Source organism: Gorilla gorilla, chromosome 13 (genome assembly GCF_029281585.2).
Source record: "Gorilla gorilla gorilla isolate KB3781 chromosome 13, NHGRI_mGorGor1-v2.1_pri, whole genome shotgun sequence".
In the NCBI taxonomy this organism is placed as follows: domain Eukaryota; kingdom Metazoa; phylum Chordata; class Mammalia; order Primates; family Hominidae; genus Gorilla; species Gorilla gorilla.
The window spans coordinates 126,682,543-126,705,570 of NC_073237.2; the positions used below are offsets into that span (position 1 = coordinate 126,682,543).

The following is a 23,028-nucleotide window of genomic DNA, read 5'->3' on the forward strand; positions in this document are numbered from 1 at the left end:
ATCAGGTTAGAAATAGTATGTTATTTATACTTCAATAAAAATTCTGCTTAAAATAGTATGTATTTTTGTAAGATGTATTTATACATTTAAATATATGAATATAAAAATTAAAGGTTATATACAAAAATGAAAATTATTATCTCTGGTTGGTAGAAATACAGGCAGTTGGCCAGGCGCGGTGGCTCATGCCTGTAATCCCAGCACTTTGGGAGCCCAAGGCAGGCAGATCACGAGGTCAGGAGATCGAAACCATCCTGGCCAACATGGTGAAACTCTGTTTCTACTAAAAATACAAAATTAGCCGGGCATGGTGATAGGCGCCTGTAATCCCAGCTACTCAGGAGGCTGAGGCAGGAGAATGGCTTGAACTCGGGAGGCAGAGGTTGCAGTGAGCAGAGATTGTGCCACTGTACTCCAACCTGGGTGACAGAGCAAGACTCTGTCTCAAAAAAAAAAAAAAAAATACAGGCAGTTGTGCCCCTTCCCTTTTTTGTTTTGCTTTGTTTTGCCTGTCAGGAATTTCTATGTCTAGTTCCCTGAGAGCAGGAGTTAAGAAGAGCTCTGTTCTTGAGGTCGTCCGGACCTGGGCTCATATCCCAGCACTGCCACTTATTGGCTGTGTGTCATTGGACAAGTTACATCTCTGGGCTTCCACGTTCTCCTCTGTAAAAATGTGGGTAAGACTTGGACGCCAGCACTTTGGGAGGCCGAGGCAAGTGGATCACATGAGGCCAAGAGTTTGAGACCAGTCTGGCCAACATGGTGAAACCCTGTCTCTACTAGAAATACAAAAACATTAGCCCGGCATGGCGGTACACCTCTGTAATCCCAGCTACTTGGAAGACTGAGGCACAAGAATTACTTGAGCCTGGGAACTGGAGGTTGCAGTGAGCCAGGATCGTGCCACTGCACTCCAGCCTGGGTGATGGAGTGAGACTCCGTCTCAAAAAAAAAAGGCCTGGCGCAGTGGCTCATGCCTGCTGTAATCGCAGCACTTTGGGAGGCTGAGGCGGGCGGATCACCTGAGGTCAGGAGTTTGAGACTGGCCTGGCCAACATGGCAAAACCCCGTCTCTACTAAAAATACAAAAATTAGCCGGGTGTGGTGGCAGGCACCTGTAATCCCAGCTACTAGGCTGGGGCAGGAGAATCACCTGAACCCAGGAGGCGGAGGCTGCAGTGAGCCGAGATTGCACCACTGTGCTCCAGCCTGGGTGACAGAGCAAGATTCCATCTCAAAAAAAAAAAAAAAAAAAAGACTTGGACCTACCAGGTGCTAGAAGGAATTCAGTGAGCTGATACACAGGAAGCATCTCAGGACATAGCCTGGCACTTACAAGGTATTTAGTAACTGTCATTATCATTCATGTCATGTTAATTTCTTTTCACAATGAATATGGGTGATTACCTAACAATGAAATAACCAGCACTGGGTGAAATGATTGCTCCTCTTAGTCAAAGTAGAATTTGAGGACCTCATATTGAAGCAACACTGTCTTTGACTGCACTGTGTGAGAACACCTGCTGGAGCCTGGCCAAGGGCACGCTCACGTTAGCAGTGCCTCTTCCCATTTGCTGAGCCTTTGCTCCATGCCAAGCTGCGTGCTAAGCTCCGTGCCAGGGGTTTAGCTACCTGGCTTCACTGAATTCTCACAGTGATGGTTCTTGGTCAGGAGAAATGGCGTTGTTACATGTCTCGTTCTACAGATGAAGAAACTGAGGCTTGGGGCAGTGAAGTGAGCTCTGTCTGAGAGTCCCCATAGCCCAAAAAGGAGAAAGGAAGGGTTCCAATCAGATCTGGCTGAGCTCCAAGGCTGAGGACTGAGCTGCTGCAGTTGGGCTGAATTCGTTACTGTGTAGTTCAGAGGAAAGGACGTGGTGGGGATGGCCAGGGCAGGTGAGGGAGGACAGGGTGGGACGAGACGGATAAACACAGAGCAGAGGGGCCGGGGCCACGGGGGAAGCTGGTGTCAGCTCATCCTCGATCATTGTGAGGCATGCTGGATAATTCTACAGGCTTTCCTTTCTAAGAAAGACTGAGCTCTGCCAACTGGTTACTGAGAATGAAAGTTTGTTTACAGCAACTGGAATTTAGAATTCCTGAACTAAAAATAGTCTGTTATTAGAGTTCACTGAGGCTGGGCACAGTGGCTCTCACCTGTAATCCCAGCACTTTGGGAGGCTGAGGTGGGTGGATCACTTGAGGTCAGGAATTCAAGACCAGCCTGGCCAACATGGCGAAACCCCGTCTCTACTAAAAATACAAAAATTTGCTGGGTGTGGTGGCACATGACTATGGTCCCAGCTACTCAGGGGGCTGAGGCAAGAGAATCGCTTGAACCTGGGAGGTGGAGGTTGCAGTGAGCCGAGATCATGCCACTGCACTCCAGCCTGGGAGACAGAGCGAGACTCTTTCTCAATAAATAAATAAGTAAAATAAAATACATAGAGTGCACTGAGGACTCAAATATTTTCCTAAGAAACCTGATGTCCACACAACCTTACACAATCCCCACTATGTGCTTATCCTCAAGGCTCCCCGGAATGCCAGCCCTGCTGTCCAGCACTGGTAGTGTTGTCTTATGTTGGCGTGGATCTCCATTACTGCTATTTTTTTTTTTAAAAAAACTCTTTGTTAGTGAACATTTCAAACATATACAACATAAGTAGAAGATAATAATGAATCTCCATGTACCCATCACCCAGCATTGCCAAATATTAAACAGCCCCGTCATTCTCGTCTCGTCTGTACCTCCTCCCACCCCCAACCCCCACTCAGTGACGATCATTTGTTCTAGTGCTTTGCTTATGGGGTAAATTTACATACATTGAAATGCTCCGATCTTAGCTGCACACTTTTGACAAATGATACACTGAGGATCCCACATTCCTATCACAATATAGAATGTTTCTGTCTCAGACAGTTCCTTCCAAGTCAAGCTCCTCAGGCAACCTCTGTTCTGTTTTTCTTCACCTTAGATTAATTTTGACTGTTCCAGAACTTACTATAAATGGAACCATACTGTGTGTGCTGTTTTGTGTCTGGCTTCTCTCGTGTGGGAGGTGCCCCTGTTGTTGCCTATATCAGTAGTTGTCCTGTCTTATTGCTGAGGACAACCTGGTTCTGTGAATTTACCAGTTTGTTTATCTCTCCACCAGATGATGGACATCTGGCTTGTGTCCAGTGTTGGACTATTGTGAATACAGCTGCTATGAACCTTTGAGTACAAGCCTTTGTGTGAACATATGTTTTCATTTCTCTTGGGGACATACCTAGGTGTGGAATGGCTGGACCCCATGGTAGGTGCACGTGTAACGTTTTAGAAACTTCCATTGTCGCCCAAAGTGGTTAAACCATTTTGTGTTCCCACCAGCAATGAATGAAAGTTCCAGTTGCTCCATATCCTTGCCAACCTTGAGTGCAGTCAATCTTTGTCATTTTTATTGCTGTTCTTTTTAAAATGAGCTCATACATAGATGGGGTTTCTGGAAGGTTTTTCTTTTGTTGAGCAGCTGGTGTTGGAGAGTTGCTGTGTGTCCCGGAATGGATTGTTTGTTTGCTTCTTGTTTCTTTGTCTTCCCAGAATTCTTTCTCCACTGACTGGCAGCCGGTGGGATGTTGGAGGTGGGGGTTCTTAGGAGAGTCTTGGTCACCAAAGGTTGGGAGCTGTTGTCCGGAGGGAGGAGCTGGGGCTTGCCCTCTGCCTCACCTCTGCTTCCCTGGAGCTCGGGTCCTGCTTTGGTGCTGGGCATGGGGCAGAGTGGTGTGACCTTGTTTTCTGGTCTGATCCTGCAGCTCCGGGAGCTGCTCCCTGATCTCTCCCCGTCTTGTGTGCCAGCCTCAGCTCCTCTGAACATCCATCCTCGTGTCGCCGACAAACCACCCCACCGGGCTGTGTGTCTAGGAGTCCCAGCCCATCTGGGCGTCCCTCTCTCTTCTCCACAGATATTGGCCCAGTGACCCTCACGGCGGACCCCACAGTGTTTCAGAGGGAGCTGAGAGAACTCTACGTGCAGGTGGGCAGCCCCTGACCCTCTGTCCCACTCTTCCCAGTCTGTGTCCCACAAGAGGGTTTGGGGAGATAGCTTCGAGTGATTCCCTCTTGCCCAGCCTCCACCTCTCCCTCCTCCTGGGCGAATGTGTGGCTTCCTTAGGCCATCTGTTAGCTGCTCCCATTGCCCCCTGCATCCTTGCCCACTCGAAGTACTCGTCACGGTGCTGGGCTTATTGGTGTAGTGACTGCCCTCCATGCCAGATTCCGTGGGGGTGAGCCCTGTCACTCTTGCATGGATGAATGAATGAATGGATGAATGATGCTGCTTATCTACAGTTAAAGCAGGTTGGATGTTATATCATGTCTCCGGGAAGAAAGTGACTGGGTGGGCAGGAGGTGACAGTTCAAGGTGACTCCCCATGCCCAGTGGTTTTGGAGATATCCCTGGGTGGGTCCCATCTGGAGGAGGCAGGTGGCAGCTGCTGACATGCTTCTGCCCTCCAGGGAGGTGGTGACTGCCCGGAGATGAGTGTGGGGGCCATTAAGGCTGCCGTGGAGGTTGCCAACCCCGGATCCTTCATCTACGTCTTTTCGGATGCCCGCGCCAAAGACTATCACAAGAAGGAAGAGCTGCTGCGGCTCCTGCAGGTCAAACAATCACAGGTGGGTGAGCCGGCTGTGGGGGCCCAGTTGGGGTCCTCCGGGGGTCCCGAGGAAGCTGGGGTCTCTCTCACCACCGGAGCCACCTCCTGGAGAGCAGAGCTGGGCACTTCTCTTCCACAGCCTTGGGTCCAGCCTCTGCCATGCGTGGCCAGAGCCTCGGAACCAAGTTGGCCCAGGAAGTGTGAGTGTGCTCTCATGCTGTAGGCCCGGGCCAGGGCTCACACTTCCCTGGCGCAGCTTGTTTCTGTTGGAGACCACACCACCTACTCCTTTCACCCCCATCAAAGTCTAGGCAACCCATCTTCCTCCTGGCATCGCCTCTGCTCCTGTTCTCTGCCGTTCATGTCCCCTTTGCCATTGTCTCAGGGTTTGGAAAACCTGTCGGATCCCTTGCTTCTGGCTTTTGCAGTGAGGGCTGGGAGAGGGGACCTGATCGAGGGAGGGAGAAGAGCCTGCTCTTTGGCATCCTTGGGCAAGATCCACAGGGCCGGGACTGCTTCTCTGCCACCATGTCTAGAACTTGCTTGGGTTCTTCAAGGTTCTTCTAAGTCTGCAGCCTCCAGGGGCCACTCTGAGATGAGTCGACTTCCACGCTCGTCTTTATTGTTGATTTAATAGCAGTTCCCGATATGGAGCACCTACTGTTTTCCTGGCCCTGTGCTGAGCACTTGTCCTGCATCAGCTCCTGATCCCCATGAGATGGGCACTTCTGTTTTCCCTTCTATTCATGTGTCATATGTCATTCTATACATGTGACAGACAGAGGAGAGGGCCCACTCCAGGTCACTCCACCCTGGTCGAGGTCCTGCTGCTCACCCCTGAAGCAGCCGGCCAGGGAAGTCGAGAGCAGGCTGCACGTCCATCTTCCAGGTGGTCTTTGTGCTGACGGGGGACTGTGGTGACCGCACCCATCCTGGCTACCTGGCTTATGAGGAGATCGCTGCCACCAGCTCTGGGCAGGTGTTCCACCTGGACAAGCAGCAAGTGACAGAGGTGAGCACCGGGAGGGGGCACCATCCCGGAGCCCATCACTCGGGCACGGTGAGAACATTGGCCATCCCTGTGGCTCCAGGTGGTTGAATGACAGTCAATCATCCAGAGATGCAGGGACATCTATATAGCTGAGCAGCACTGGGTGCACACCTGTGGCAGGCACAGGACGTGCTGTGCTCAGGCGCCACCACATCATCTCATCTCGCCAAACCCTTCCACCTGTCCCAAAGGCAGGTGCTTCCGTGTTTCCAGGCAAAATTGTGCAGGTAAAGAGGCTGAGGCTTGACGCAGCCCCTTGGATGGCCTGGGTTCAGCAGTTGGTCCAGGCTGACAAGGTGGCCCCAGAGACTATGGCAGAAATGTGGGTATGGGGCATCTTCTGAGTGTCTCCCCAGAGTCAGGGAACCTGCGGTGGGTGGAGGAACACAGGAGCTCTCAGGTTCAGGCAGTGGTGCTGGGCACTGGGCAGGGAGGGCCTGGCTTGCTGTGCGGCCTACAGTGCCGGGATCTGCGTTCTCTCAGAGCCCAGTGCTCCGCAGGCATCTGCCACCCAGCTTTGCTCCTGGTCAGGGCTCTGTCCTTCCTCCTCTCAGGGCTCCATGGTATCATCCTGTTCAGGGCTGTCCCTGCTTTCCCTCCACCCCACACTCCCATCCCCTCCAAGGAGCACAGGGTCCTTTCAGGGGCCAGCTGGGAAATGATTAACAGCGCTCTCTCCGGAAAGGACAAACACACCCATTTCCGTGGTGTAAATGCTCTCCCACCTCGGCTGATTCCAAGTCAGAGTTGGGAAGTGACGCTGACACTCAGCTTTCCGGAGCCTACACAAGTGGCTCCCACACACCACTGGATCCCGCACAGGCACATCTCACCACCAGGTCCCTCCCGCTTGTCCCCTGGAGAATGTCCAGCCCCTTATCTGACCCCTCTGCCTTTATGGTCCCCCTGGTATCCCCTTGCCCAAACTTGCTGCCCTGCTGGCTTCTCTGCTATCTCTCCAATGTCCTACGCTCCTCCTCGCCAGGGGCCTTTGCTGGTGCGGCCCGTTCTTCGAGCTCCTCCTCTCCTGGCTCCTTCTCACCTTCCTAGTCTTGGCTTAAGCGCACCTCCTCATGGAGACCCTCCTTGATTTCCTTTCAATATTAAGTCTCCTATTGCTTGAACCTGGGAGGCGGAGGTTGTGGTGAGCCAAGATCGCGCCATTGCACTCCAGCCTGGGCAACAAGAGCGAAACTCTGTCTTAAAAAAAAAGGTTAGGTCTCCTTGTGTGCCCCTCCCAGCTCCCTGTGCTACTTTGCATAATCATAACTTTATAACTGTGCGATTATTAAATGTCACTAGGCCGTGAAGTTTCCAGGGGCTGGGCCGTGAGTCCCGATGGCCGCAGCCTTCCCAGCACTTTACATTTCCCAGCTCAGAGCAGGTGCTGGCTAAATAGCTGGTGAATGGACAGGGTCCCTCGTGCTCAAGTCCCTGGTAAGAGGAAGGAGAGAGATGCAGGGTGTCTGAGGCTGGCCATGGCCTTGAGCCAGTCCTGCTTTGTTGCCTCTGGGAGAGGGTTTTGTATGTGTATATTTACGAGCTGCAGAGAGCTATCTCCAGGAGTGCGTTTAGATTAGCGTGCCTTAACTCCCTGTTGACAGATGGCGTTTATGGTTCTCTGCGACACTTTAGGCTTCATTTTTTGGCATGTCAGCCTACCCTCACACCGAGTCACCCAAGCAAGGGTGGGAGGCATTTCACAGTGGAAGGATGGGTTGGTTCTTGCTTTTGGGGAGAACTATCTGGCCAATTGCATGGGAACTTGGTTCCTGCCAGGGGCAAATCAGACACAGGGCAGCTGGGCAGGTTGATGGGGGCCACTCGCCCAGGTGTGAGGCTGGGCTGTCCTAAGCCTCTTCCTTGAGGCTGGGAACCTGCGCAAGTCCACTACTCCCAGCTGTGGTGCCAGCTTTCTGCTGCGAGAGTCTGGCCGGGCAGCATGTGTCTGACTCAGTAGGACCACCAGTGGCCAGAATTGGCTACCTCTAAGTAGGGGCCTGGAATCCTCTCTTTCCTGGGCATGGAGCTCTGTTGTTCTTTAGCTTAATGCCTTGGACATAGCCTCTTCCAGATGTTCCCAGACATTTGACAAGCCTGGGAAGGTGGCTGGGCAGCCAGGGCTGCGGTCGCCCTCCCAGGAGAGATGAACGGTGCCTTCACCCTAGCCAAGGGGCCTCCAGCTGGGAGAACTCCCCAGAAGTTGCAAAAGGCTCCAAACTATGCGTGTGTCATTAATCCTTTTACCTCTTCAGAGTGCATCCAGTGCAGCCCAAGAGGCGTCATGCATTCTCTTCCCCTTGTTTGCCGAGCTCCTGCCCCGGGCCAAGTGCAGCTCTGAGTGCTGGTGCAGAGTTGGACATCAGTCACAGCTAGGGCTTACTGCTTTGGAGCATTTCACTTTTTTTCAATTGTGAAGTTGGCCTCACTAGTACCTGGATCACCCCTTGGGGTTGCAGGGTAACTAAAGGAAGGTGAGGATCTCTCCCTGGTAGGGGAAATTTGGAGCTTTTACAATCCTTAAACAGACAGGGGATCATGTCAGGGCAGGCAACGTGGCCCCTTGAACCTGCCCCAAAGGTGTGCATTTTTGATTAAGACTTAGATAAGTCCAAGCACCTGCTGTGCCAGAGCAGCCTACCCCAAGTTCCCCGGCAGACACAGCTCAACGCACTGTCACTAGCCCCGACAGTGGTGGGGGTGGGACCAGCAGAGCTGGGCAAACTTGCCTGTCCTGCAGCTCCCCCGTGCCTGGGAAAGCCCCTCTGTCTTTTTTTCCTGGGAGAGCACTGGGCCTCTTGCTCTCCTCTGCATCCCCCACCCCACAACTCACACGTTCCAGCACGGCCGGTTCTGGGGGCTGGGAGCCTTCCCATGTTCAGCACCAGCAGGCACAAAGGGTGAATTCCCCATGTTCTGTGCATCTGCTAGGAGAAAGGTGTCCTTCTAAGACAGTAAGGGTGGGCGGAAGTTGGGGGGGTGAGGGGGAGCTGCTGGGGGAGCGTCTGACCAGGTGGCTCTGATTAAATTCATCAGCAGGGGCCCAGAGATGACCTCATCCTGGACCCCTCCCAGGGGGAGGTGGTTAGGGTTTGGACTCCGGGGCAAGAGGCCTGGCTTCAGACCTCACAGCCCTGCCACTTACCTGCAGGGTGACTGCCAGCACAGTCCTCAACCTCTCTGGGCCACACTTTCTTCTTGTGTGCAGTTGGGTTAACGAGAGCCCCTACCCGGTGAGATGGTAGCCAGGGTGAGAGGAAGCCCTTGGTAAGAGTTCATGATGGCTAAATGCCATCCCACCCCCCTGTGCTTCAATGTGGAGCCCAGGATATGTCCCTCAGTTCCATCAACGCCCCCTGAAGACTAGGAACTCTCTCTGAAAAAGATTCTCTGCTAGGGCGAGTGCCCAGGGTGCCCAGCTGGCAAGGGGCAAAACCCCCTGACTAGGGTTCTCTCTCTGTCACTTCACGGTGAGCCTCCTGGCATAGGGCCCAGGACCCACAGCCCCATCCTCTGTTTTCTCATCTGTGCCTCGGGGGCCCATTCGCCCCCTGGCTTTCCTTCCCTGCTTCCTCAGCCGCCCTGGCTGTCAAGTGTTCTGGGAGGATCCTCAGGGATGATTTATCTGCTGCGAAGGGTCGAGCAGCAGCCATCTGGCTGGGGGAGCAGTGCCAGATTTTTCGTTCCTTCCCCATCGGTGACAGAGATGAGCCCCAGTGCATCGCAGGCTCGCTGGTCCCCCAGCCCCTCTAACATCTGGAAGCCATTGCCTTCACCAGATAAACATTGAGCTGGCTTAATGAAGGCTCTCTGCACTGGAGCCCTGGGGGCACCACAGGTCTAGAAGGCAATGTCCCCAGGCCTGGCCCTACAGGGGGGTCTGGCCCTGCTGTGGGCAAGAGGGTCAGCCCCCCAACTCCCAAGTGGGGATATGCTTACAGGGCAGGCCATCCTGTGTGTGGGTCACTGGCTTTCTGCCTTGTGTCCCAGCCCTCTCTGTGGTTCAGTAGTCTGAATTGCCGAGGATCTTCCCTCCATCAGAACATCCTAGAACAAGCTTGTAACAGCAGTTACAACACAGTAGCGGGTGTCACTCCTCTGGGTAATTGTCGACTGGTGCTTTGCTCAGTGATGCTTCCCTCCTGACCCCTGACAAGGCCTGGCCCGGGGGAAGGGGACGGTGGTAACGGACCTGCTTCTTTGCTGTTGGAGGAGTTGCCTCACATGTTCGGCGGGCTTCTGTGGGCCTCTCCAGCTGGGAGTCCTCAGCCACTGCTCCCTTCTGTCCACCCCCACATGGACGAAGAACCTTGTCCTCATTCCTTGGCTAAGACAGGTGGGACCTTTTCAAGAGACACATTACTTAGAAAGCTAGGCAAGACGCAACAATGAAGTAGCTCCAATTATAAAAACAGATGCATTTTCAGAATACAGAATTCTTGTCAAGTGATAGTTGAAATCTAGCCATAAACTTCTAGGCACATATCTTCTAGCTCAGTCTGAAAAAAAAAAAACAAAAAACCTCATTTTCCAATTCTTTGGATTCCTTTCCCTTTTTGTAGAAGATCACATGGTAAGCAGAGCTGAAGGACTATGATTTAGAGCAAGAATGACCAATAAATAGCATGCAAGACACCACTTTCAAAACCCATATTCATGGCAGACATTGCTAATCAATCACAGAACTTTTTCTACTTGGGGCTGAATGTGGCTTTGCCTTTCTTCTTCAGCTTTCCAGGAAGCGTTTCCATTAGCTTGGAGTTGGCAAGCAACAGTATACCACTGTGATTGTTCAGGTGTATATTAAAGTCACAGCATACTTGCATACTTGATTTTTGTTTGTTTGTTTGTTTGTGATGGAGTTTCGCTCTTGTCACCCAGGCTGGAATGCAGTGGCATGATCTCAGCTCACTGCAAACCCTGCCTCCTGGGTTCAAGCAATTCCCCTGCCTCAGCCTCCCGAGTAGCTGGGATTACGGGCGCCTGCCACCACACCCGGCTAATTTTTGTATTTTTAGTAGAGATGGAGTTTCACTGTGTTGGCCAGGCTAGTCTCAAACTTGTGACCTAAGGTGATCCGCCTGCCTCGGCCTCCCAAAGTGCTGGGATTATAGGCATGAGCCACAGTGCCCGGTCGCATACTTGTTATTTTTAAATGACTTTACTTTAATAAAAAATTACTATGAAGAATTTCCAAGATGCAGAAAAGTAAAAAGAACACACCTACCAACTAGATTCAACAATTGTTAACATTTCTGCTCGACTTGCTTTATCTATCTCTTTATACTTTTTGCTGAATCATGACACCTTATCTATAAATAATTCAGCGTGGATTTCTGAAAAAACATAGTCTTCAACATAACCCGCAGTATCGTCTAATAAAATTAATGAGTTTCCTAGTATCATTCTATACATAGCCCATGTTCAGGTTTCCCTAACTGTCTTCAAACTGTCTTTGATCACAGTTTTCGTCAAATCAGGATTTCATCAAGGGCTGTGCATTTCCTTTGGTTGTTATGTCTATTAAGTCCTCTTTGGTCTGAAGCCATCAGCTCTTTTTTTATGACACTAAGCTGTTCAAGAGGCATGGATTTGTACCCTGTCCCATGTTCTGGATTCTTCTGATTATTTCCTCGTGGTGGCATTCACTTTTTTTTTTTTTTATCCCCTATGTTTCCCCCAAACTGCATAAGTCCAAAGGTGTGATTTGATGAAGGCTGAACTTTTTGGCAGGAGTATTTCCTAGTTGGTGCTGAGTGTGTCTTCTGTTGTATCACACCGGGAGGCAAATAGGGTCTGAGCATCCTACTATTACCAATGATAAGTTTGATGACTGGGTGAGGGCGGCGACAGCCAGCTCTCTATATGGTTGGGCCGCGTTTTTGCCTTTATGACTCAAGTGGGTAATGTTCTCGCTCTGTGCGGACATCTAGTTCCCATCAACCTTCCATCTAACAGTTTTAGCATCCACTGAGGACTCTTGCCTGAAATGATATTTCATTAGGGGTTGCAAAATGATGATTACCTAACTGCATCATTCCTCCCACATTTATGAGTGGGCATTCTTCCAAGAAGAAGAACTTTTATGCATCAAAAGTGACGGATGATTTGGTTTCTCTGAAGTACAATTTCTGTCGAAAAGGCACGGAATCACACTTAGTTCTTTCTCTTCGATTAAGGAGTCACTTCAGTGGTGGCAGGGGAGGCTTTACTGTTTTGAATTTTGCTTTCTCTTTTTTGAGTAGCATTATGTGCACATGGATTATATTATTCAATGTGTTTCAATTGAGCACAGTTATTATTCTCTTTTGGGCTCAAGTTGTCCCAAATTTAGTCAGTGGGAGCTCCTTCAAGCTGGTTCCTATGTCCTTTTGATATGTCCCTATTTGTCTTTGGGAACTTCTTTGTTTTATGGAATAACCCATCATCCCAGGCTCACCTTATAAATTGCCTGCCCCAGACCTGGAATTAGCCACTTCTCCAAGGAACCCTCGTGGGGAATGGTATTTAGAAACCAAGATCTAGGTACTGGTGGTGATCATTGATATTGAAACTTTGGGCCATCATTGCTTCTGGATCAATTGCTCTATCTATCTATCTATCTATCTATCTATCTATCTATCTACCTACCTACCTACCTACCTACCTACCTACCTACCTGCCTATCTACCTACCTATCAATTTATCATCTATCTCTATCTGGAGAACTTATACTGATATTTCCAATTCAAATTTCACTTTGTAGATCTTTTACTTAGCTCATTTGATTTGATACTTGCAGCTGTCTCTTACATTTGTTTATAAGAAAAAAATCTTGATTCTGAAAATATTGACATCTTTACTTATTTGCTTTATCCAACAAGATATATAAAATGGGTTCAAAATCACAATGCTGATAGTTCTTCCAAATAAAATCCACTCACTAAAGTTTTTTTTTTTTTTTTTTTTGCAGTTCTTGTTGTCCTCCTACTGAGAAAGGATAGTTGAACCGCCGGGTTCGGAATTCACTTGGAGATATTCTTTTCTCTCTGTGGTTGTGGTACCGATTTTATGGTTGAGCTCACTGTCTTTCAGTTTTAGGGTTTGCACAGGATGGCCGCTCTTTGAGATAACTTGGCCTGGAAAGAGAAGGTCCAGACTTGAAGGGGCTCCCTTCCTCTCCCTCTGTCTTGGTTTCCTTGCTGGAATCTAGGTGACTTGGCTATTGCAAAGGAGGAGGTGTGAGCTGGGGAGAGGAGGGGTATGGAGTGAGGTGCCTGAGAGGTGGACTTGAGGTCAGCCTGATAGCTCTGCCCAGGAGATGCATGTCCTACTGAACTCACACAGCCAGCAGGTGCCTCCTGAGCACTCACTCTGTGCCTGGCAGTGAGCTCAGGGCTGAGACACACATGGGCACAGCAGAGGGTCTCTGCCCCCACAGAGATCCCAGGCCAGTAAGGATGAGAAGCCCAAATCCAATAAATGTGAATGACTGGAGTGCAGATTGCTGCAAAATAGTATGTATCAGGGAACAGAGCCTTTTCAGGATTAGAGAGGGCTCTTCAAGCAGTGAGCTGAAGTATAGCAAGGAGATGGTCGATGAGGAGGCAGGGCATTCCTGCAAAGAGCACGGCATGTATGGGTGGGGGCTGCCTGCGGGAGGGGTGGGGTCCAGTGTAGCAGGCAGGGGGAGGCAGTGGCACAGTGACCTTGGGTTGGCATAGGTGCCTAGGACCATAGAACCTAGGGTCTTGAAGGCCATGGTCAGGATTTGGAGAAACTAAATAAGTTTGTGCTCAGTTTGTGGTAGGGGGAGTATCTCTGAGGGAGTTTGGGAACCTCCTAAAGTCATACCCTAAATGTGTACCTAAGGGATAGGATGATATCCCAGGCAAAGGGTCCTTACCTTTTATCTGATTCTCAGTGGCACTTGTCCAAAAGATGTAAGACTTTAGAATGAATAATCAATTATAGAAACCAAGGATTTAGGTTTCCTCAATATTGCAAAAATCCATCCAGCAATTCCTCACTTCTGTGGACTGGGAAAGAGACCTGAAGTCTTTGCAGCAGTGCCTCTCAGTCCTGCTTAGGGAACGTGGTGCCCTGGTGGGAGCACAGTTGGAGGCCCCTGGGATAATCAGTCATGAACTACATGGGTCTGGGGGAGTTTCCAGATCTCCAGGGTTCATTGTGTGTAAGAGGCACCAAGAGGGCTTCCTGGAGGAAGTGTGGGTGCTGTGGAAGGAGGCCAGGTGGAGAAGTGGGGAAGAGTCTTCCCAGTAGAGGGACACACCCTTGCTCCTTCCCTCTGTGCTGAGTCCTCCGAATGCCTCAATTCAGGCTTCACAGCTTGGAGCCTATGGAAGCCAGGAGGGTCACAATGTGTGAATTGGGCCTGGTGTTGGACATGGAGGAGTGGGGTGGCCTTGGGCGACCTGGAAAGTTTGTATGCTGCCTAAAATCCATGGGAGGGGGAAGACATTGTGGGCACCTGCCGGCATCAGCTCCTCATACTTGCCTCCAGGTGCTGAAGTGGGTGGAGTCAGCGATCCAGGCCTCCAAGGTGCACCTGCTGTCCACAGACCACGAGGAGGAGGGGGAGCACACATGGAGACTCCCCTTTGACCCCAGCCTGAAGGAGGTCACCATCTCATTGAGTGGGCCAGGGCCTGAGATTGAAGTCCAAGATCCGCTGGGTATGGACCACCCCGGGGTTGGCCTCCTCTTTGGCCCCAAGACTGAGGTGGAAGCCCAGGATGGGACAAAGAAAGAGACCAAGGGTGACAGGGCTTCAGACATGAGGCTCCAGGAATAGGGAAATATGGGGTGGGGGGGACACGAAGTGGAGAGAGGGCGCCCATGGTGTGCGAGGAAGCAGGAGGGCCATAGCAACCGGTGATGGGAATTAAAGTAATGGCGGTCCCTGTGTCGTGAGGCTCTCCCGAAGTCTTTTCCATGGTACCCCAGTGGATTCTCATGGTGGTGAGAACTTGTAGCATATCGTACAGATGGGAAGCTGGGGTTCCAGGTGCTGAGTGCTCATCAAGGTCAACAGAGTCAGGGGCAGTGTGATTCAGACATGGTCACCTGACCCCATGGTGTTCTGAGGATGTCATGAGCACCCAGGTCTAGAGGCCGGGCACACAGTCTGCCCCTGAGGATCCCTGAGGGTGGAGCGTGGAGTGAGGCAGTGGCTGAGGACCACCAAGACCCCTTGTCAGTTCCGGGAAGACTGAGGCTAGTGTTTGGTGTACTGTGGATTGCTGGAGACATGCGGGGCTCCTGCCACCCCCAGGAAAGGGTTAGGGACTGAGCAGCCCTTGGGGCTTCCACAGGGAGGATCCTGCAGGAGGACGAGGGCCTCAACGTGCTTCTCAACATCCCTGACTCGGCCAAGGTCGTAGCCTTTAAGCCTGAGCATCCGGGGCTGTGGTCCATCAAGGTAGGGGCACTGGGTTGCAGGAGAAAGGTCGACTAGCTTTACTGGGCTGGAACCATCTTCCTCCTGCTTGCCCTGGGGAGCCTGTGGCCTCGGGAAGCTGATGGCTAGAGTGTGGGTGGTGATGTGGTCGTATCAATAGAAGTAAAGGATCAAGGACAGAGAAAGGGCATTTTGCCTTGTACCAGTAGGAAGAAATAGAGTGGTTTGGGGTTAGTTTGGGAACATTTAAGAAGGACTTGGAGAAATGACTTCAGGGTTCAGAGGTGCATAACCAAGCTGTGAAGAATGTGTAAAAGAAGCAACAGCAACTTTGGTGGGAGGGCTCAGTGGGGCAGGGCTGGCAGGAAGAGGAGGGCCCTGCTATAATCTACAAGGTGCTGGGAGCCAAGGACTGCGGGCCAGTTTGGCTCCCAACAGAGCATCCTGGGATGGGCAGGCTGCTGCCCTGGAAGAGTGGGGGCTCCTGCTGACCAGGCAAACATTTATTGAGCACCTTCTGCAGGCACTGTGCTAGGTGCTGCAGGTAAAGTGGCAGTACCACCTCCTGCCTTTCAAACTCTGAGCACCTCTGAGCCAAGAGCTGTAATGCCAATGGGGAGGGCAAGGCAGGGAGTTAGACATTCAGGGGAACAGACAGGGCCTGCAGGGGCTGAGGCGAGCTGAGGGGCAACACAGCCTCAAGAGGGCTGCTCAGGTTTGGGTTGTAAGCTGGGGCTTCAGCTCCTTCATTTGGGGAGCATCGTGCTGGGCCCCTTGGGAGCAGGTAAGTTGCCCATGTGTCTACAAAAGCAGGAGGATTCCAGCTGCTGATGCAGGGCTGGGTCAGGTTGGTCACCTCCTGTCCTAAGCTGGAGTGCTGGGGTCCCATCCTCTGGTGATGTGAGACCTGGGCCTGCGCTAGGTCTATAGCAGCGGCCGCCATTCAGTGAGGATCACAGGCGTCAGCAACATTGACTTCCGAGCCGGCTTCTCCACTCAGCCCTTGCTGGACCTCAACCACACCCTCGAGTGGCCGTTGCAAGGTACAGTACCCCGACCCTACAGACAGTGCTGAGCTGCCTCTGAAGACCTGGGGTTTGGCTTTGGGAAGTAGGGGGGAGGTGTGGGGGGAATGCTTGGCTGTGCGTGACTGTGAAAGGGACCCTGCAGGAGGCCAAGTGGGACTGTGCTCCTAGACCACAGCGATGTAAACTGAGCTTCCAGGCCAGCATTCTTTCCACTAGCCCCGGCCCAAGTGACATTGTGACATTTACCTTTAGAACATCCTCCCTGCCTCCAAAGTCAGTGTCCTGGAGGACACTTACACTGTGCCCTTTATTATTGAGTTCACACCTTCTTCTTTCTTTTTGTCAAAACATATCTGCCTAGAGTCCTACTTCTTCAGTTTTCCAGTGAACAGCAGGCTAGTTCAATGAAAGAACACATGCCAGTGAGTTGATGGCTTACCAAAAAGGAGAGCAGTGCCTTACTCCAAAGGAAGGAATGTCCTGGGGGACATTTGGGTGTCCCAAGACTGAGGAAGGTTGGAGGAGCCTGGGGGGGATATTGAGGGTGCAGGCACAGGCATCTAATTCGAAGCCACCCACCAGGGTCCGAGGATGCCTGCATGCCCGCTATGGTTCCGCTGGGAGAAGCCTGGGCACCGAGGCAGGTTTCTGGTGCGGGCTGCCTGAGCTCCACGCCAGAAAATACCATCTGGTGGCCAGATCAAAGGTCTCAATTTATAGTTGGGAAAATATAGTCCCTGCCATGGGGCCATTTGGAGACTTTTGCAGGGACCAGCTCAGCTCAGCTCCTCCTGGGAGAAGCCTGGATCAGGTCAGGCTGACTCTGGACCCTGAACAGTGACCAAAAATGGTGCAAGCCAGACCTTTAGTGCTTTCTTTCGAGTCTGTCTGCTCTAATGTTTGTTATTCTTGTCAGCCCTTGCCGGTTTTCCTGCCAGGACCAGGAGTCACATCTTGAAAGTGAAAAGGGGCTGCTTGCTCAGTTTGTTTGTTTTGCCGATAGCAGAAAGGGAAGAAGCAGGGAAACTTTGATTCTACTGTTAAGCCAGGAGAGCTAAGATATCCTATGTGTAGTGATGGCGCGGGGACTGAAAACTGGCCTGTCCCCAGTGGAAGTGGGTGCAGGAGGCCACAGGTGACCCTGTTGGGTTTCTGCTCTTGATAAAGATGTATATCCAAGACAATTTTTTTTTGAGATGGAGTCTCACTTTGTCACCCAAGCTGGAGTGCAGTGGTGCGATCTCTGCTCACTGTAACCTCTGCCTCCTGGATTCAAGCAATTCTCTTGCTTCAGCCTCCCGAGCAGCTGGGATTATAGGTGCGCGCTACACACCTGGCTAATTTTTGTATTTTTAGTAGAGACAGGGTTTTGCCATGTTGGCCAGTTTGGTCTTGAACTCCTGACCTCAGGTGATCTGCCTGCCTCAGCCTCCCAAAGTGCTGGGATTACAGTCATGAGCCACCATGCCAGGCCAAGATAATTTTTTTTGAAGAGAAACATTTGGGAGGCCAAGGTAGGAGGATTGCTTGAGGCCAGGAGTTCAAGACCAGCCTGGGCAACACAGCAAGACCCCATCTCTACAAAATTTAAAAAATTAGCCACGTATAGTGGTGCATACCTGTAGTCTCAGCTACTTGGGAGGCTGAGGTGGGAGTATTGCTTGAGCCCAAGAGTTTGAGGCTGCAGTGAGCTGTGATTGCACTACTGCACTCCAGCCTGGATGACAGAAAATTTAAAAAGACATTATGAAATTGGAGTCCAGTTCTTCCTCTTCTGGGATAGTGTGAAAAGTACCACATTTCCGTCAAGACAGTAAAGAAAACCAAAGAAAACCTGAACACGGGGAGAGTCTGGTCAGAAGTTGGAGTCCCCAAACTTGGTGTTTGCTTTATCTGAGGCCATTCCCTGAAGCCTGTCTGATTATGGCCCACACCAGAGTTAATGGGGTGGGGGACAGTTCTACTCCATGGGACTCCAACTCAGTGCAGTCAGAGGGGATGCAGCCATTGGGAAGCCGTGGTTGGACGACTGTGGTGTTTCAGCACCACGGACAGTAGCAAGGTCCCTATCTACCTATCCCACCCCCAGCGTTGGTCAGCACCAGGGTAGGTAGGGAAGGAGGGACCAGGAAGGGCCAGGCAAGCAGGACCCCTGGGGTGTGGTTCGAGGGCCCCTACTTGAGGGGGATCACAGAGGCAGACACTGACGCCAGCACTTTGTTCTTCACCTTCTCTCTGCAGGAGTCCCCATCTCCCTGGTGATCAATTCCACGGGCCTGAAGGCACCCGGCCGCCTAGACTCGGTGGAGCTGGCACAAAGCTCAGGGAAGCCCCTCCTGACTCTGCCCACGAAGCCCCTCTCCAATGGCTCCACCCATCAGCTGTGGGGCGGGCCGCCCTTCCACACCCCCAAGGAGCGCTTTTACCTCAAGGTGAAGGGCAAGGACCATGAGGGAAACCCCCTCCTTCGTGTCTCTGGAGTGTCCTACAGTGGGGTGGCCCCAGGTGAGTGGTTGGCTCTTTTGTCTCCCAGGCCCCTGGCTCATTCAGAGTCCCATTTCATCCTGGAGCCTTCCCTGACTGGATTAGATTAAATTAGATTAGAAAGTGTTTGTTCATTAAGCTTCTATGGACAGCTATTCCCTATAAGGCATTATGTTAAATACTAAGATGCTCAGATGTGGCTCTCAGCTCAAGGATTTAGAACAAAGTCATCAAGTCAACTATCCATTCATCCATCTACCCATTCATCCATCCATCCACCCATTCATTCATCCACTGACCCATTCACTCACCCACCCATCCACCCACCCATTCATCCACTCATACTCATGCACCCACCCATCCACTCACCCATCCATCTACCCACTCATTCATCCACTCATCCACCCACCCATTCATGCATCCATTGACTCACCTATTCATCCATCCACCCACCCATTCACTCACCCATCCACCCACCCATTCACTCACCTATCCATCTACCCACCCATTCATCCACTCATCCACCCATCCATTCATGCATGCATTGACTCACCTATTCATCCATCCACCCACCCATTCACTCACCCATCCATCTACCCACCCATTCATGCACTCATCCACCCACCCAATCATGCATCCATTGACTCACCTATTCATCCATCCACCCACCCGCTCACTCACCCATCCATCTACCCATTCATGCATCCATCCACTTACCCATTCATGCATCCATCCACTCACCCATTCATGCATCCACCCACCTACCCATCTGTCCATTCACCCATGCACTCATCACCCATTTGCTTACCCATCCATCTACCCATTCATGCATCCACCCACCCATCCATCTATCCATTCATTCATCCACTCACCCATCCATCTACCCACCCATTCACTATTAATTCACCTATCTATCCATCTATTTATCCATCTATCCACCCATTCGTCCACCCACCTGTCCACCCACCCATCCATCTATTCAGCATTCATTTTGAGTATCTGCTATGTACCAGTCATGGTGCTAGGCACTGTAGACACAGCAGTGGGCAGGGCAGACATGGACTTTTGCTCTTCCATAATCACAATCACTGTCATAATCACAATCATCCGAGTCACCATTTGGACACTTTCCATGGGGCAGTCCTGGGCCAAGCTCCTGCCATGTGCTAGCTCACTGATGCTTACAGCTTTTTAGAGGTGTGTCCCCACTTCATAGATAAGGAAACTGAGCCCACCCAGCTCACAGGGCTGCCCTGGGGGTGCCCAAGCTAATGCACACAACAAGACAGCATTGGGGTCCTCAGAGGCTGCACTCAGAATGTATCCATTTGTGGGCAAGGGCCCTCCAGTGTGGCAGCTGCTGTTACCGTTACATCATTGCAGGAACAGGTCACTTTGTCCTCCAATCTTTGGCCATGGTCTGTTGGTTCCCGTATGTGTGGCTTTTTGCTGGTTTCCTGTGTGTCCCTGAGGTCTCACCGTTCAGGCTGGAAGCTCCCAGGGAGAAGGGTGGATCTTTGGCCTTTCAGGTCTGCCCCTGGTCCTAACAGGGATGTCTACGGCCACTGGCCATCTGGCTTCCTTGCTGGCTTCATTGCCTTTCTCCTGCCCACTGTCTCCCTCACCTGGAGGTGGCCCGAGGGGAGCTTACAAAGGTGGATGTCATTAACATTCTAGTACTTCTTTGTGGGGGATCTCAATGAGAGGCATCCTCCTCTGTCCACTTCAAATAAGGATGCAGGGAGGGGAAGAAGGGCCAGCTCTTGAGGCTGGCCACGGTGCCCATCGTGCCTACAGTGCCCATGGTTGGTGGAGGACTTTGAGGACCTGGGTGGGGCAAGGCAGGGCTGGGCAGGAGAACTGGAGACCTCTTCTTTCCAGCCTCCCAGCTTCCACTCCCCTACTGTGGTTCCGGGGCCTCTCTTCCCTTGGCCTTTGCAGCCTTGAGAAGGAACTTTCAGGAAGGAATTTCAGCAGAGGGAATAACAGCCTCTATTTTCTTTCCCCTGTTCTTTCAGATGGATCCAAGAGTTTGGAGTTTAGCTCTGGCTTTTGTTCTCTATCTCAGCTCTAGATTAAAGTTGGGGAAGGGATTTGGTTTGGATTTTTGCTTCCTTCCCCGCCCTCCAGGTCTGGGAGGCTGGAATTTCGCCTTGTAGCAGGTGGCTCTGGGTTTGGAGAGATGAGGGTGGGCCTGCGGTCCCATTTAGCTCATGGAAATGGGGAGCCCAGACTGGCTTGGCAGAGGCTCCCAGGGTGCGTGGGTGAGTGGCGACTGCTTTGCACACAGCCGAGGACGTGGCTGGATGGTCAGACACCCCTCCCCCCCGGGACAGATGTGGCAGGGAGCCTGGAGCATGATGTCACCGCCGCCTTCCCATCCCCAGCCTGGGCTCCGAGGAGGTCTAGTGCATTGTCTCATTCCCGGAGCATCTCTGCTGGGCTCCTCTGCTGGCGGGGATGGGGAGACGGTGACACAAAGGTTGAGCCCTTGCCAGGGGGCACCCAGCTCTGATGGGCCATGGCTGACCCAGCGGGGCAGTTTCTCAGACTTCTCCATTGAAGTAATTCCAATAGCCAAGGGAAGAGACTGTGTCACTCCAAGACCAGGCTCGGGCCAGGGAGGGGTCCCATGGGGCTCATTACAAGCTATGAGATTTTACTGAAGTCTCTGGTTTTATCTCAAAAATGTGTGTGAATTTTGCATTTATACCCATCCTCTAGCTGTGTTTTTTTTTTTTTTTTTTTGAGATGGAGTCTCGCTCTGTAGCCCAGGCTGGAGTGTAGTGGTGTGATCTTGGCTCACTGCAGTCTCCGCCTCCTGGATCCCAGTTCAAGCAATTCTCCTGCCTCAGCCTCCTGAGTAGCTGGGATTACAGGAACGCGACACCACGCCCAGCTAAGTTTTGTATTTTTAGTAGAGACAGGGTTTCACCATGTTGGCCAGGCTGGTCTTGAACTCCTGACCTCATGATCTGCCCACCTCCGCCTCCCAAAATGCTGGGATTACAGGTGTGAGCCATCGCGCCTGGACTGGTGGGCTCATTTTTAAATGAAAAGGCTTCTTTCTAACAAATTTCGATAAAACTGATGTTCTAGGCGGAGAAGCAATTGCACAAACCCACCCATACCCCTGGGGAGCCTAATCCTAGTTGGTAGCATTTCATCAGATTTCATACAGTTGAGACAGTGTAGTGGAAGGGCCTGGTCCAGGCTGGCCAACCTTGAATTGAATAGTCTAATAAACCACAAAAGCCCCAGGAGCTGTGCCTAGGGGAGCTGGTGATGCCACACGCATTGTGCCATGAGTTCCCCACGTACCACTTCTCACCAGCTCCTCAGGACAACAGGACGAGGATGCTACCATGATCACCCCATTTTGCAGAGGTGAAAACTGAGCTTAGAGTGGTGACCAGGGGAGCCAGGGGTTGAATCCTGGCCTCCTGGCTGCTGGTGCATCCCTACAGGTCTCTGTGTCACTGGGTGTGGCAAAGGGGCGGTGTGGAGACATTCTGAGTCCTGGTCCCCGCCTACAGGCGCTCCCCTCGTCAGCATGGCCCCCAGGATCCATGGCTACCTGCACCAGCCCCTGCTGGTCTCCTGCTCGGTGCACAGCGCCCTTCCCTTCCGGCTGCAGCTGCGGCGAGGTGAAGCCAGGCTGGGCGAAGAGAGGCACTTTCAGTGAGTGGCCCACGGCAGCTGATTGTCCCCAGCCACAGGGCTCCTGGCTGCTGAGGCCCTGGAGGGATCTCAGGGGAGTGGGTGGCAGGAGAGAGACCTTGGTCTCTGTCATTATCCTCCTGGGCAGCCCAGCCTGGGACTTCCAGTGCAGCCAGGGATGGAGAAGAGTTTTTCCGAGACTCCCACCACTGCTGGGCCATCAGCTGGTGAAGGAGCCGGGGGCCTTCCTCAGCTCCTGGAAAACTCAACCCATGCGTCAGGGCAGGAAGGATGGGAGCCCAGGACTCAGAGAGAGGAAGGGCCTGACTCCAAGTCACACAACATGTCATGGAATTTCCATGTGCTTGGCTGTGTGCGTCTTCTTACCGCATCTCACAGAGGAATTGGGGTCTCCCGTTTGGGCAGGATTCAGGGGACTGAAGTCGGGGGGGACCCTGAGTGGGGGTCAGTGTGATTGTGCGTCTCCCACTGTTCCCTGTTTGCAGGGAGTCGGGAAACAGCAGCTGGGAGATCCTGCGGGCCTCCAAGGCCGAGGAGGGCACGTACGAGTGCACAGCCGTCAGCAGGGCTGGGACCGGGCGAGCAAAGGCCCAGATTGTTGTCACAGGTCTGTCCCTTGGGGCCCCTCCATGTACCCCTTCCTTACCCTCTCCTTGGGTTCTTCCCCCTAGGATTTCCTCCAGGCGAGTCTCCAGCCAGCTGCTGGGACAATTCGTCATCCCGGGTCTGGCTGCCCAGGCTGCCAC

The 23,028-nt window shown here is 52.1% G+C and overlaps 1 protein-coding gene across 1 annotated transcript in view; it reads left to right on the forward strand.

Moving 5' to 3' along the window:
- HMCN2 (hemicentin 2) overlaps positions 1–23,028 on the forward strand; it is a 170,223-nt gene that overhangs the window by 14,990 nt on the left and 132,205 nt on the right. Inside the window, exons 2-10 of the mRNA XM_055351348.2 lie at positions 3,946–4,016; positions 4,499–4,657; positions 5,528–5,650; positions 14,193–14,364; positions 15,004–15,110; positions 16,012–16,132; positions 18,359–18,622; positions 22,138–22,282; positions 22,768–22,889. Coding sequence (XP_055207323.2) covers positions 3,946–4,016; positions 4,499–4,657; positions 5,528–5,650; positions 14,193–14,364; positions 15,004–15,110; positions 16,012–16,132; positions 18,359–18,622; positions 22,138–22,282; positions 22,768–22,889 — 1,284 coding nt within the window. The remainder of the gene's footprint in view (positions 1–3,945; positions 4,017–4,498; positions 4,658–5,527; positions 5,651–14,192; positions 14,365–15,003; positions 15,111–16,011; positions 16,133–18,358; positions 18,623–22,137; positions 22,283–22,767; positions 22,890–23,028) is intronic.